At 40.3% G+C, this 16,093-nt stretch overlaps 1 protein-coding gene across 2 annotated transcripts; it reads left to right on the top strand.

Annotated features, from left to right (window-relative positions):
- Nucleotides 1–1,369: 1,369 nt before the first annotated feature.
- TRMO (tRNA methyltransferase O) lies at nucleotides 1,370–15,841 on the top strand. Of its 2 annotated transcripts, none has more exons than XM_021691277.1 (5): nucleotides 1,370–1,478; nucleotides 5,799–5,973; nucleotides 8,542–8,699; nucleotides 12,464–13,120; nucleotides 15,582–15,841. In XM_021691277.1, the coding sequence occupies exons 1-5, from the start codon at nucleotides 1,403–1,405 to the stop codon at nucleotides 15,839–15,841; spliced, it is 1,326 nt and encodes a 441-aa protein (XP_021546952.1). In that variant the 5' UTR covers nucleotides 1,370–1,402. The 2 variants fall into 2 exon arrangements, with proteins under 2 accessions (XP_021546952.1, XP_021546951.1); XM_021691276.1 differs by having other exon boundaries at nucleotides 12,464–13,138.
- Nucleotides 15,842–16,093: the final 252 nt, after the last annotated feature.

Genomic DNA, 16,093 nt, shown 5'->3' with positions numbered 1-16,093 from the left:
CAGGAGAACAGATTAATGGCATTCCTCCTGGAAACAGATTAATAGCATTCTTTTCCAAATTTTCATGGACAGAGGACAGAGAACACATATATGAATTTGATCAATTTTAAAGTGTGTGTTTTATTTTTATTATTTTTTAAAGATTTTATTTATTTATTTGACAGAGAGAGACACAGCGAGAGAGGGAACACAAGCAGGGGGAGTGGGAGAGGGAGAAGCAGGCTTCCCGCCGAGCAGGGAGCCCGATGCGGGGCTCGATCCCAGGACCCTGGGATCATGACCTGAGCGGAAGGCGGACGCTTAACTGACTGAGACACCCACGCGCCCCAAAGTGTGTGTGTTTTAAACCACAACCCTCTCTTTATATCTTTGGCTGTTGCTGGTTGTTTTCTACTAGTGATCTATAACTCCATGACAAATGAAAAGGTTTAGCAACAGATTTTCATAGTTGAGCTTTTAAAATCTGTGGACTTCCACTCTTTTGAATATTTCATATTGCAAACCATATGTTCCCCCCACCCCAAACAGGATAAAAAACCCCCCAGAAACAGAATTATATGTACAGAGAAACTTGATATAGGGGAGAGATGACCTTACAAGTAAGTAGGTGAAGGGATAGTATCGCTGCAAGGATAACTGGTCATTGCATGGGATGAAAACAGGATTCTTGTTGGCTCTCAACTTTTCATAGCTGCCCAGAAACAAAGATCACAATCTCTCCCATGTACATGGCATATTGACTCTCAATTTCATTCTTGCTTCAGTTCCCGCGTGGTATGGAACACAAAGAAGTCCCCACTTCTTAACCCTTATTCCAGTGTGACGCTCCCCACCCATTAGACGTGAAATAAGGCTTACTTAGGGTTCCTTGCTGACAAAACATCGTTTTTATTGTGGAAAAATTGGGAGTACATAGAAGTATAAATAATCATGTGCATTCCCACCACTCAAGAATTTCTAATTTCCTAACATCCGATCGTTGTGCTATGTGGTAACTGCATATACACATCCTTTTTCTTTAAAAATCAGAGTCATTCATTGGACACGTAGGTTGTTTATATTAATGTTTGAGAGAGACATCTCAGCGCGTTAAATCTTCATCGAAGTGTCCCCCTTCGCAAGCGCGGTAATTCTGAGTCGCTGACTGGCAGGGAATCGCAGCGGGTCAGCGGCAGGGAACAGCGAGCCAGGTCCGGGAGAGGAACCGAGGCCGGGAAATGGAAATCGAAAGCCTACTGGTGCCACCAGCTGCGCCCGCCTAGAGCGCGTCCCACCCCCCGCGCATGCGCCAGGCCTCGGACCCGCACCACCCTGCCAGGGCGGCTACTGCGCAGGCACCAGGCTCGGAGACCGGAAGCGGAAGGCCTGTCGCGTCGAGTCGACACCTCAGTGAGTAGTAGCCATGCGCGTCTTGGAGGAGCCGGGGCCTCAGCCCACAGCGACCCCGTGCGGGTGCGTGAAGCCGGCTCTGGAAACAGGTAATTTCTGAGAAACCCGCGGTTCCGCACTCAAAAGAGGCCTAGGCTCAGGCCGCTGACCTGACTGTAGAGAGGGATGTAAAATGCGAGAACTTGAACCGGACTGCGTTATTCTACTTATTGCGAAGCCACGGATCACGTGCACCTGCGACCACGTGATTGTGCTGAGGCGAGCGGAATGATGTCATCTCCTGTTCTGTTCTTGGTAGCCGCGGTTGGGTTGGGCCTGGCACTGTGGCTGGAACAACCACGTGCAGTGTAACAGCCTTTCTCGGAGAGTTCTTGCTCATGTAGGAGAGATAGGATGTGAACGCTGGTGTTAGGCGGGTTAGGAGTTAATAAATACCCCCGAGAGAGAGGCATCCTGTGCTGTAGGAGGTGAGGCGGGAGATGTGGAAAAGTTCTGGGGCGAAGGGAAGAGACAGGAAATCTGTTTAAACTGGGCCTGGAAAGATGGGCATGAGTTTATTTTCACCTCATTATATAGAGCGGAATATTAACTTTAGAAATTAGAAGACATAATGGAAGAAAATGTCTGCCATCACCCAGAGAAAAGCACTGCTAGTATCCTGGTGCCTACCTTCCATACTTGTTTCAGTGCATGCACGCTGGAAAAATGGATTATGTGACCCCACTGTTTCATAACTTCTTTCTAAAACTTAAGTTTCATATAAATCTATGGCCGTTAATAGTTTTAAGGGATTGCACATTATTTTGCTTTAGAGATGTGTTCTAACTAACCAGTTCCCTATTGTTGGGCATTTAAGTTACTGCCAGTTTTCACTGTTGTGAGGAAAATTCTTAAGACTAAAATGTTTGTGCGTGTTATGTTTAACTTAGATTAAATTTACTGAAATTACTGTTACTTGTCAAAGGTTGTGCTCATTTAAAAATTGTTGCGCGGTGCTAGATTCCAGGCCTAATAGTTTGACAGGCAGGAAGGAGCAGGGCTCAGAGGTCTATTACATAGCACCAGATTGGGGAGCTATAAGTTTGAAATACTGGATGGTACAAGGTTGATTGGATTCAGATTGTAGAGAACCTTGAATACGAGGTGGCTCAGTGAGTTAAGCGGCTGCCTTCAACTCGGGTCATGGTCCCAGGGTCCTTGGAACGAGCCCCACAAAGGGCTCCTTGCTCAGTGGGGAGCTGCTTCTCCCCTGCCTGCTGTTCCCCCTGCTTGTACTTGCTCTCTCTCTCTCTGTCAAATAAATAAATAAATTCTTAATATATATATATAATGTCTGTTAACAGTGTGGGAAACATGGAAAATTTAGTTAGAGGGTAGCATAAGATTAAGGAACACAGAGTCTGGAGTATTGGTGTAGAGTATTTTAACAAAGGGAGGGACCTGTGCTAGGGACATGAATTATATTTTACAGTCCCGGCAGGAGGGTCAAAAGGACCTGAACTTTCTGTCAGCACTAAGACATACAGATAAACTTTGTGTACAAAAACTCAGCATTAATAACTTGTTGGCTTTCCCTTATTACACAGTTAGTACAAATGAGGGAAAAGCCTAAGTAAGAGCTTGGAAAACCACTTTTTGCTGAGCACTTTGTGTGGTACTAGGTGCTTTACATATTTTTCCCATGATATTGAAACATATTGTGAGACTCTCCCCAACCGTTAATTCCACTGTGATAAGAGTTCTTGTTGTTTCTTTTATTCAAACTTAGCTCAATGTCTGGCAGTTGTATGATATTGGAGTGTTTGTTAAACAAATGAAAACAAGACACAGGGATCCCATCTTATTAGGTTAGGGGTTCTTTTTTGGCCATTTTTCTTTATGGCATTTTAATGAACACCAGAATTGTTTGGCCTCAGTTTCCTCATCTTTAAGGTATTTACTGTTTTTATTCCACAGGAACATGGGTGAGGATAAACAAAAGAATGCCTGTAAACATATTTGGAAAAAATTTAAAGTCATCAAAAACATACACAGTATGGAAGGGTCTTAGAATCGTAATATTGAGAGAAAAAGCAAGTCTGAGAAGATAACATGCAGTTTGATACCAGTTTTTATGGAGTTCAAAGACAAAATAAATGAAGTATTATATAGGCATGCATATGCATGTGATAAAATTATATTAAAGGAAGTGAGTGATAAAGATCCCATTCAGGCACTTATTTATCTCAGGAGGAAAGGATGGGTTTGCCATAGGAAAGAAGCAACATAAAAAGATACATTTTGTTGGTAAAGCTCTAGTTCTTGGAATGGGTGGTGGGTACACAGGATTTCGTAGTATTATGCTCTATTATACATTTATTACATGTAATATTTTATATGTAGCCAATAATACAGTTTTAATAAGTGAAGAGTAACTAAAGGTGCTGTGAGGGACAACACCAGGCCTATAATCTTACCACCTGTGCTGGTAGGATAGACTTAATTAATGGAAGCTGGAAATAAAATGATGGTCTAGAGTGTCTGTATATCATCTCTTAAAAGAAGTAAAGTTTTCATGAGATGTGAAAAAAAAAGTTATTTGTAAATTCAAAATGCTAGTTGTGGATACCTTGGACTTTAAACCTATATTGGTGCTGCTTGGCTTTTCTTCTTTTGAAAGGAGTTACTATTTAGGAAGAAAAAAAAGAGGATTTCTGATTATTGTAAAAATTTCAAATATTATACAAATTACAAAGTTAAATATAAAAATAATCCAAAAATCTCATTGTCTGTTTTTACCATATTACCACATCCATTTTACCAAAATGTTAACATTTTGGTGAATATCCTTCCAAATAGCTTTCTAAACATATATAGGTACATATTTAAATAGGTAAATGTATAAGCAAACTTTCATAAATGGGATTATATTCTTTCAATTTTTCACTTTCCATTTCAATCAGTTTAAACCATCCTTTTTTTCCATGTAACATGAATTTTTTGAGTACCTACCCCCTTGCATGGAATGTACTAGATCGTGAACATAGCAGGAGACAAGATAGAAACACTACCCACATGGAGCCTACATTCTCAGGGCAGAGAGCTACTAGACCAAGCCTAACCTGAAATCTCTTCTGTCTGTAGATATTTTAGTAGTATGATTATGATCCCATGCACTCCCTTTATTGCTTAAACTACTTTGTTTCATATGTCTGTTTTTAATTGCATGCATCCTTATTTGGACATGTTTTCCCCACTGTCTGAAAGTAGATCATTCCTATGAAATTTTTCGTAAGCTTAAATGGCATAATGCGAAGAAGCAATTACCATTAATTTATGTGGAAAAATTGTTGAGTGTTCCCAGGCCCCAAAAATAACCTCTCAGGCTTTTCTGTTACTTCAGGACACATATCGCTAGTAGATGCACAAAATAAGTCAAAATAAAGCACAGATCCTCACAGACACAGTTCAAAGCTCTGGTGGCTTGATGCTCAGATGCTGAGTGTAGTTCCTGGGGAAGGACCTGGATGGGGCTGATCTCACTACTTGGGGGGCACCCTGCATCTATAACAGCTTGCTGCAGAACAAATGCTGAACACTTTTCACTTTTGCCCTTTTTTTGGTAAAAGCAAACATTCTCTTTGGATTTCTTTTGATTAGCAAAAACAGGTACTGATGTAGGTCTTTTCGCAAACACACAGTGGCTTAATGCAAACTTTAGAAAAGCATGAGGATGTCTGTATACAACCTCTGTCTCCTTATCTTTCATTATTCTTTGCCTTATCTTTCACACTCCAGCCAATCAAAATAGCTTGTTCCCTGCATGTGCTATGACACTTCTCATTTAATTTTGTGCATGTTATTCCCTGTTTTATTTTAAAGTATTTTTTAAATAATTAATTTATTCTTTAGAGAGAGAGAGCTCGTGTGCACAAGCATGAGCAGGGGGAGGGGCAGAGGGAGAGAATCTCAAGCAGACTCCACGCTCGGCACAGAGCCCAACTTGGGGCTTGATCTCACAACCCTGAGATCATGACCTCAGCAGAAAGCAAGAGTTGAGACGCTTAACCAACTTAGCCACCTAGGTGCCCCAATTCCCTCAATTTTAAATACCCTTTTAGCCCTGACCAAAGTCACATACTTTGGTAATGGTAACATAGAATTTGAATTATGGTCATAGTAGAACTTCTGAGAATGTCCCCTGTTTTTCTTAGACCTGCACTCTTTTTGGCTATCTAAAGGGATATAATAATGTGTGTGTAGTGTTGAAGATATTTATATGTTTTCATGATATGTGAATCATTTTTAATAGTTGCATAACACTTGGTAGATGTTAAAACTATGAAATCAGTGCATTAAAGAAAACATGTTTTCCCACATCTTTATTTGACATTTTGACTAATGATTTCTTACCTACTTTTCTTCTGTAGGGAATCTTTTAACTGAACCAATTGGCTACTTGGAATCCTGTTTCTCAGCCAAGAATGGTACTCCAAGGCAGCCATCTATTTGTACCCATTCGAGGGCTTGTTTGAGAATTAGAAGGAGCATCTTTAATAATCCTGAACATTCCTTGATGGGCTTAGAACAGTTTTCTCATGTTTGGTAAGTTGTTTTATAGTTAGAAGTGGTTCTTTGGGTCAGAACTTGCCCTTGAGTAAAGTACTCCAGTTGAAGGCAGCCTTGGAGTCTGTCATCCAGACCACACTTACTATTGCATGGAGTTCCTGTACCAAATTCACACACATGACCGTATGCATAACTTGGATGCCCTCATGGAAGCTTGGGATCCACTGAGGGTGCACGTTCCATTTGCAGTTGGTTCTTTTTTTTTTTTAATATTTTATTTATTTATTTGATAGAGACACAGCAAGAGAGGGAACACAAGCAGGGGGAGTGGGAGAGGGAGAAGCAGGCTTCCTGCTGAGCAGGGAGCCTGATGCGGGGCTCGATCCCAGGATCCTGGGATCATGACCTGAGCCAAAGACAGACGCCTAATGACTGAGCCACCCAGGCGCCCCATTTGCAGTTGGTTCTGATTGTGAGGAATGCCTTCTATTGAGCTGAAATCTGTAGATCTCGATTCTGCCTGTGGGTCATTATTCTACCTTCTGGACCAGGGGTCAGGAAGCTACAGCCCGTGGACCAAATCCATCTACCTCCCATCTTTGTAAATAAGTTTATGGGAACACAGCCACTCCCGTTCATCTGTGTATTGTGTATGGCTGCTTTTGTGGTACAGTGGCAGAGTTGAGTAGTTACAACAGAGACTGGTTGGCCTGCAAACCCTCAAATATTTACGGTGTGACCCTTTACAGAAAAAGTTTGCAGACTCTGCTCTAGACCCATGAACAATTAAGTTTTTTCTTCCTAAGAGACAAAAGAGACTTTAGAAATCTGGATACTCTCAATAAAGTGTTACCGATATTAGCACCTGTGTTATATTAGTGTTACTGTCACTTGCAATTCTGTCTCTGTCCATTTTTCCTCACTCCAGCATCACCAGTATGACTTGGTCTAATTTTACTGGTGAAGACCTAAAATTAAGTATTTATTCTGAAATAGCTTATGTTTTTGTTAATTTGGAGATGTGGGTAGAGTAGAAACAACATGTGTCTGACCTAGTTTGTATGATCTTGGTTAAATTAATTAAATTAAAAACATGGCTGATATAAAAAAAATGGGTCCAGATCTATATAAAAAGATTTTTGTATCCTTCCTATTTTTCTTCTCACTCATTCTCACCGCCAACACTCTTCAGAGATTTTTATTGTTAATAGCTTGGTGTATATCCTACCTTGCCTTTTCTTTTTCTTTTTTAATAGAGAAGCATAAACATACACATTGGGATTAGGTGTTTGTTTTAAACAATGGAATATGTTTTCTTCATTTAACAGTGTATATCATGACAGTACATACAGATTTATCTTTTTTGCTTTAATGGCTGTCTCTTATTGCGAAATACAGATAGACCATGATTTGACCATGGTATATCTCTTGTTAATGGATTTTGCTATTACAGTAATGCTGTAGCAAACCTTCTTAGACACAATTCTTGGCACTTGTACATTTTTACAAGTAGGTATCAGAAATGATTATATTGAGCTAGAGGGTGTGCGTATTTATAATTTTGGAGAGCTACTGCCAAATTGTGCTCTAAAAAGCTTAATTTATATATCATAAGTGTATGAAAATGACCTGTTTCCTACGTTCTTGCTAACATTAAATGTTAAAGTTTTTCTGCATTTTTGTTGGACGGAAAAACAATATACTTTTAAAGTTTTATTTATTTAGTCATTTGAGAGAGAGAGTGAGCATGCACACACATGGGGAGAGGGGCAGAGGGAGAGAATCCCAAGCAGGGATTGATCTCACCACGCTGAGATCATGATCTGAGCTGAAATCAAGAGTCAGATGCTCAACCAACTAAGCCACCCAGGTGCCCTGAGAAAAACAATATTTTATTTTTCAGTTAAATTTCTTAATTATTAGTGAGGTTCAACATCTTTTCATTTGGTTGCTACTATTTCTTACTCTTTTGTCAATTCATGTTCTTTGCTTAATTTCTTATAATGAGTTGCCCTTTACTTTGTGATTTGTAGGAACAGTCCATTGTACATGGAGCAAACATTTTCTCCTGGGATGACATTTTGTAGTCATAAATTTAATGATTTAATGAGTTCAAATCTGTTACTGTTTCTCTTCATGGCTTCCTCCTTTTCTGTCTTACTTAGGAAGACCCAGTCAAGTTATTTAACATTTCTGAGCCTGGATTTCCTCATTCTTAAATTGGGGGATAAATTACAAATCTTAGGCTTGTTAAGAGAGTTAAATGAGTATAAAAATGTCTAGTAGACTGCCTGGCAAATAGCAGCCCAGGCTCTTACTTCATAAATACTGCTTATTCAGGCACTTGACAAACATTTGTAAAGTTCCTACCACGTGCCAGTAATTGTGTTAGGGGCAAAGGATATAGAGATAAGACTCTGCCTTCCTTCAAGGAATGAGAATGACATTTTTTTTTCCCCTACTGATTACATTGTAATACCATTAAAAGCATTCTTTCAGCTTTAATTTGTGGGATTAAAGATTAAATTTTTTTCACCATCAAATCATTATGATAAATTAACTAGTGTTCTTTTCTTACTTGGTGGTTTGGTTTATTTTCAATAGGATTTTGTTTGTCTTTCACAAAAATGGTCATTTGAGCTGTAAGGCAAAAGTGCAGCCTCCTAGGCTGAATGGTGCAAAGACTGGAGTTTTCTCCACAAGGAGCCCACATCGTCCCAATGCAATAGGACTGACTCTGGCCAAGCTGGAAAAGATAGAAGGTAACAAATTTCATTTCTACTTTTATCTTTTTTTTCCTTATCTAAAAGAAGTCTTATAAAACAAACATAGTATTCACTGGCTGTTATTCAGATGAGTACCAGTGGTGTTAACCCCTGAGAACTACCAGGCATGGAAGAACCTGAAATGACTAAAAGAATGTTACCCTTTGAAATCAGCTCTCATAGGATGCTCAGAGTTTAATTATATCATCACATATATTAGAAACTATTACATTATTTAAAAATAATGTATAATTTCATAATCATTAAATTAGTAACCAAATTTTCTCTGACTTGGAATACAATAAATACCAAATTATTCAAAAATAATTGGACACTTTCAGAATTAACACACAGTAACTGGTTGTATGTGTAGATACAGTAAACACATAGGGTGGTGTTGTATTCTTTCTTCCTTGCACCTTTGAGGAAATGGACATGCACTGTGGCTGTAGTACAGTTGTTAACTCTGATGTGTCAGAGGGTCTGCAATGAATCTCACTATAATAACATTTAAACACCTGTCAGATTGTGGAAGTACCTGTGTAGAATACCAGGTTAGTTTTACCTGTGTATTCAGATACAGCCTACTTACTGAGCCATACATTCTTTTTTTTTTTTTTAAAGATTTTATTTATTATTATTATTTTTTATTTGAGACAGAGAGAGAGAGAGACAGAGCACAAGCAGAGAGAGCGGCAGGCAGAGGGAGAAACAGGCTCCTCACTGAGCAAGGAGCCCGATGTGGGACTTGATCCCAGGGCCCTGGGATCATGACCTCAGCCGAAGGCAGGAAGGCAGACACTTAACCGACTGAGCCACCCAGGTGTCCCAGCATCCCATTCTTTTTTTTTTTTTTAAGTATAATTGACATATTAGTTTCAAGTGTACAGTATGTTTAGTATTTATATACATTGTGAAATGATCACCACAATAAGTCTAGATATCATTTGTCACCATATAGTCAAAAATTTTTTTTCTTATGGTATGAACTTTCAAGATCTACTCTCAACAACTTTCAAATATACAATACAGTATTATTGACTGTAGTCACTGTGTTGTACATTACATCGCCATGACTTATTTTATAATTGGGAGTTTGTACCTCTTGAACCCCTTTACCCATTTCACCTATCTCCCTACTCTGTTCCCTCTGGCAACCACTGATCTGTTCTCTGTATCTTTAAGTTTTGGTTTGTTTGCTTTGTTTGTTAGTAAGGCATCCTGTTCTTGAATCACTCTGACCTAATAAGCACATTTGTTGGAGAGACAGAAGACTGGGAGTCAGGAGACCATTCCAGGCTTTAGCTTGCTTGTTTGTAAAGTGGACAAAGGAGTAGGACCTGCCCTCTCTGAGACTCCATAGTATTTTAAGGATCTTATGAGACAAAAGCTCTAAGAGTACTTTTCAGGTTACTTAGTGCTAAATAGGTAAGACCAGTTATTTTGCTTGTTTTTTGCCAGAACTTGAACTACCTCCCCTGGGTTGTATTCAGCCTAGCCTTGGATAGATTTTCCAGGAAAATTCTGTAGCCAGTCCAACTTGAGCTTTTATCAGTTTGTGATGGCCAACCAGCTTGGGTAACAGTACTAAACATTTTATGATCATTTGTGCAGCCCACACATATTTTCTGAGCAGTGTATATGTGCCAGGCATTGTTTTAGGTGCTGAGGGTATAGTGGTAAACAGATTAGAAATGTAAGAGGCAAACACAATAACACTATAGACATTCTTAACAAATAAGTGTTATGGTGACTACTAGTGTTTGTGTGGTGCTTTACAGTTTTTAAAAAGCATTTATGTATGTTATCTGTCAGTGGTTCTTTGGGTTTGATAGGGTAGCAGTCCTCCTTTTATGGATGAGGGAGCTGAGGCTCTTTGATGTTTGATAATATTACCTAATAGCATCCAGCCAGGTGGTTGTATAACTCTAAATCCCATGAACTTTTACATATGCTACAATACTTCCTTCTGCAGACATTGTTAGGCATATCCATTAGTTAGGAAGTCCAAAGTCATTATTCCAAAGTTCCAGGCTCATTCACAGTGAGCATGTTTTAGAAATCAGAGTCCTTTGTTAGTCTTGTTTTCTAAAATGGAGACAGAGAATGTGATCACATATAATTTTTTGATTCTCATTTGGCCAATTTCCCAAGAATCAAGTTAGTAGACTCTGCACCAGTAGCAGGAACTGGACATGCAGCTGTATAAGTGAGACAAAAGACCTGTCCTTAATATTTGGCAATGGTGACTTATGTTCTGCTTAATTGTTTGAGTCTTGATGGATGTATTAGATTTCTATTGCTGTGTAACAAATTACCACACACTTAATCAGTTTATTTATTTATTTATTTATTTTTAAAGATTTTATTTATTTGAGAGAAAGTGAGAGACAGAGCACTAGTGGAAGGGGAGGGGCAAAGGGAGAGGGAGAAGCAGACTCCCTGCTGAGCAGGGAGCTGGATGATGTGGGGCTTGATCCCAGGACCCTGGGATCATGACCTGAGCCGAAGGCAGACACTTAACTGACTGAGCCACCCAGGCTCCCCTACTTAATCGGTTTAAAAAATACCCATTTATTATCTTTCTGAAATATTGTTATGTTTCATAATAATGAGTTTACAAGTATGGGAACAGCTTTGCCAGTCCTCTGCTTAGGATCTTACCAGGCTGCAAATTAGGTGTCATCTGGGATGAGTTCTTACGTGGAAGCCCAACTGTGGAAGAATTTGCTTCCAGCCTCCCTCAGGTTGTTGGCAGAATTCACTTCCTTGTAGTTGTGGGACTGAGAGCCACAACTGCTTGCTGGGTGTTGGCTGGTGGCTGCTCTCAGCTCCTAGAGGCTCCTGCAGTGCCTTACCACATGGACTTTCCCAGTGTGGTTGCTTACTTCATCAAGCACAAGGAGAATCTCTCGAGTGAATCTGCCTGCAGGTACAGGAGTCTCAGATAAGGTAACATAGTCACTGGAGTGATACCATCTCATACTCAAAAGATGGAGATTATGGGGCGCCTGGGTGGCTCAGTTGGTTAAGCGACTGCCTTCGGCTCAGGTCATGATCCTGGAGTCCCGGGATCGAGTCCCGCATCAGGCTCCCTGCTCAGCGGGGAGTCTGCTTCTCCCACTGACCCTTCCCCTCTCATGCTCTCTGTCTCCCATTCTCTCTCTCAGATACATAAATAAAACCTTTAAAAAAAAAAAAGAAAGATGGAGATTATCGAAGGATGTCAACACCAGCAAGTGGGCATTCTGGGGGCCACCTTAGTGTCTGTTTGCCACAGTGGAAATCCTCATTGATTCCACGGAGATATATTGAGGACTCTGATGTGCCTGGAACAGAGTTAGAAGTCCCAGTGATGCAAAGATGAGTCAGTGCTCAAGGGCCTACTCACTGTCTAGGGAGAAAGACCAACTAGGTCATTGCCAGACCATGTGGAATGGGCTGTAGTAGAGGTTTGTACATAGGTTTCTCTGTTGAACCCAGGGGAAAGAATGCTTATGTGTGGAAGAGCCAGAAAGGCTCTGTAGAAGAGGTATTATAGAAGAGCCTTAAAGAGCATGTAGAAGTTCGACAGGTGAAGAAGAGGATGGGTTTCCAGGTAGAATGAAAAGGGTGTGTTGGCACCAGTATAAGAGAGCCTGGTGTGTAAGAGAATTGTGAGTTAAGCTTGGTGAGGCATAGGCAGATGGTGTTGGTTCTTAATTGTTTGCACTGTTCTTCATTGTTAAGATTTCTAAGAGGATGTGTTTTTCACATTATAGGTGGAGCTATATATCTTTCTGGAATTGACATGATTCATGGCACACCTGTCCTAGACATAAAGCCCTACATAGCTGAGTATGACTCGCCACAAAATTTGATTGAGCCCCTACAGGACCTTAATTTACAGAATAACCAATATAAACCGCAAAACACATCCCGGTCTAATGGCAAGACTGACAGCTGTGACCAGCGACAGCTCTCAAGGTGTGATAAACCACAAGCCTGTAGTCACACTAAGGAGAAACCTAAATGTCCTGAAGACAGAACTTCAGGAGAGAACTATATGAAACATGATAACTCAGCAAAAATCCAGCAAAACTCCCCTCAGCACAGGGACATAGCAGCAGATTTGGGTTTAGAATTAAGACGTGATCAGAGTCTGAATGTGGCAGAAGAACAAATTGGCTCATATTGCCTTGAGAAGAGCTTTTCAGAGGAAGGTACAGAAAAGAGGCTAAAGAGAGGGAAAGAAGCAGTGATCACACAAGGAAATAGTGCAGAGATGCCACCCGTGGCTCCCCCCTGCCCTTCCAGCATGGCCGGTGCAGCCCGCCGCAGCGTGGTCCCAGCCTGGGTGAGAGAAGCCCCTGTGGCCACCTTGGAAGTCCGCTTCACCCCTCATGCAGAGATGGACCTTGAGCGCCTCAGTTCAGAAAGTGGACCAGGTACTTTCTGTCTCTTGTTTCGGAATGAGAGCTTTAGCCAAATTTGGTATTTCTGAGGGCAGTTATATGGAGTGTTTGTCAGTATGACTGGTGGTAAGAAATGTAAAATTATATTTGGGCAGCAGCACCATCTGACGATGCACCTTGTTCAGCACAGTGAGTCCCAGACACTCAGTAAAGTGTTTGCTGAGAATGGTTGCTGCCTCACGAGGTGGCTCATGATTTAGGGCCTCTTGTCAATCTGTTACAGTAGTTCCTGGAGTTTTCAAACAGCATTCAGAAGCTAAATTGTGCTTGTTCTATACTTGGGTTAAGTTTTTTCATCTGTTTTACTATCTGTTTTACTATCTGACTAGAGACGTATCCCATCTTATTCTAACTATCAGGTAGCTGATAGCTCTCCCTATGGCACAGAGCCTAGGGGTAAAAGGGAAGAGTCTCTTAGCACAGTAACTGTCCCCATAACAAGTCTTAGCACTAGAGACCTGCCCTTCACTGTAGAAGAGAGGCCACTGGGCTTTTACTTGGAGCTTGTGTACTTTAACACATGGTTTTTAACAGACACTGTAACCTGGTTTTCCCAGCCCATAGCTGATCCGAGGCAGCAATCTGGAATGAAGGAAGGTGGCTGCAGTGAGTCCAGTAAAAAGTAGCCAGTTAGTTGCCAGGGATATGTCTTATTTCATCTGCCACTCCACAGTGTGTTTCTCATTCTTTCCAAAGGCTTTATGTTTAAACAAAGCATTTGATTTTTAACTTGACCTCTTTATTTAAAAAGTTTTGTTTATGAAAGTTGTTTCATCATTGTATACAGTTGATGGGAGGAGGAAGGTCAGTTTTAAAAGGTTTTTGTGATAGAACAAAGAAAGCAGTGCCGCCTAGAAGATACTTTATATTTATACTTACCCTTTGGCCTGCAGTTATCAATGAATGCTTCCTACTTTGGAAAGATTTATCTTTTTCAAACTATAGTGCTGTGTGTCTGAGAGGTTATAATGTGCCTTGTTGATTCGAAAAAATCGTTAAAAAGAGAAATTATGAAATGTAACTATAAAACAGGGACTGATTGAGACCAGCAGAATTTGGAGTTAATATAGAAATAAGAAATGACCTCAGAAGGTTTAGAGTCTAGAAAAGATAAAAGATACTGAAATGGTGGCGGTGTGCTGGTGTAGGGGTGGGGGGATTGGCGCTGGAATGGAGTGCTTGTGGGCACATGAGGGGGAGAAAGATTATGACTTGGGGCGCAGGGAGGAAATCTGGGAAGGCTTCCTGGAGGAAAAAGTATTTGAGCTGAGTCTGGAAGAATTAAGTAGGCAGAGAAGTGAGGGAAGGGCACCTATTACAAATGAACAGCCACGCCAAGGCCTGGAACTTTTACCAATTACACTGTTACTGAAGAATGTGATGTTTTTGGAATTCCTCTTTTTTGAGTGGCCCTGGAGTCATTTCATGAGCCATGCAATAAAAGAATTTTAGCACTGCATACTTGGTCCTTGGTGGGGATTTTTTTTTTTTTTTTTAAGGATTCCATGTGATCAACACTTGAATTAGTCCTTGGTTTTTGACCAAAGATTGAACTTCATGGCTTTATTTACGAACTTACTGGATATAACCCAAGTGATTTTTGGCTGTTTTCTAAAAACTGAATTTACTTTCAGAAGAATAAAGATCCACCACCACTGCAGATGCTATTTTGAACAAGAACAACATTATTTAAAGCACATACCTGGCCTTCATTTGGATGTATGTTATATTGTAGCTATTAAAAATTAAGTCACAGTTAATTTTTTATTTAAGTTTTGTACATACTGTATTTTTAAAAATTAAAATACATTCATGATGATATGTAGGAAGCTTTGCCACTTAACAGGGTGTATATCTGTTTACCTGAAATATGCACCTTGGTGGTTTGGGGTGGCCTGTTCGCTAGTCACAGTATTTAACTTTCTCATAGTACCTATTTTACTCTTTCAGAAGGACTGTCCCATTTCCTTGTTCCTTAGGGAATGTGGTGTTACTTTTAAGTAGGGCTGTGATACCAGCTCTCTGAGACACCGTGCCTTGCCTACAGCTGGTGCTTTGGGCCTATGTGGGTTTAGTTGTCTTTCTTGTGGCTTTCTGAGAGTGCTGGGACTGTTATGCATTTCCCTGACCCTGTACAGACTTAATTACTACTCCATTCTGAGAAGAAAATGACGAGGAATCAAATTAAAGTCGACATTGAACATAGAAGATTTTGTTCAGCAAATGACAATTTGGGGTACGCATAGGTTTAATCTAATGATAGTAAATACCACTTGAAAGTGACATGCTCTGTAACAACTGAGTAGATTGCCAAACCCAGTTCAAGTGATCATCAAGGAACCAACCAAACTCCACATTGAAGTTCACTGTAATGAAATTTGACCTGCATGATTTTCAGCATTAAGTTGTATTCTTTTCATTGCAGATGGCAGTCAGCCTTCCTTTAAATATTTTCAATCAGCAGAGGAAGCAAGGCATGCCATTGAGGCTGTGTTGTCAGCTGACCCTCGGTCTGTATATCGACGGAAGCTCTGCCAGGACCGCCTTTTCTACTTTACTGTAGACATAGCGCACATCACTTGCTGGTTTGGCGATGGCTTTGCAGAGGTTCTAAGGATCAAGCCGGCTTCGGAGCCTGTTCAGATGACTGACCCTGAGGAGTCCTTGGTGTCTCTGGGATCGTAAGTAGCATCCATCATGTGTTTAAAACAGCCTAATTGACTTTGGATGTGGCTGTTGCATTAACTATACAAGCTAATGATGTGCCTTCTTTGCAGAAAGAAGCAACACTTTGTGATCTCACTGCTTTGATTGATTATGGTTGTTCAAAATATTTATTTGAAAAACATTTTTAATAAACAGATTTAGAGAAATTTAGAGCAATTTCCATATGCTTTTCATTTGGTTAATATTGAAGAATCCAAAGGTGATGATATC

Source organism: Neomonachus schauinslandi, chromosome 13, assembly GCF_002201575.2.
Source record: "Neomonachus schauinslandi chromosome 13, ASM220157v2, whole genome shotgun sequence".
Classification (NCBI taxonomy): domain Eukaryota; kingdom Metazoa; phylum Chordata; class Mammalia; order Carnivora; family Phocidae; genus Neomonachus; species Neomonachus schauinslandi.
Note: the sequence above shows the minus strand (reverse complement) of the source record. Positions and strands in the feature narration are given on the sequence as shown.

Excerpts from the sequence above, each read along its gene's own strand:
- TRMO (XM_021691276.1), top strand. The coding sequence starts at position 1,403 with ATGCGCGTCTTGGAGGAGCCGGGGCCTCAGCCCACAGCGACCCCGTGC. Across the intron at positions 5,974-8,541 it reads GAACAGTTTTCTCATGTTTG|GATTTTGTTTGTCTTTCACA; the intron begins GTAAGTTGTTTT and ends TATTTTCAATAG. Across the intron at positions 8,700-12,463 it reads CAAGCTGGAAAAGATAGAAG|GTGGAGCTATATATCTTTCT; the intron begins GTAACAAATTTC and ends TTCACATTATAG.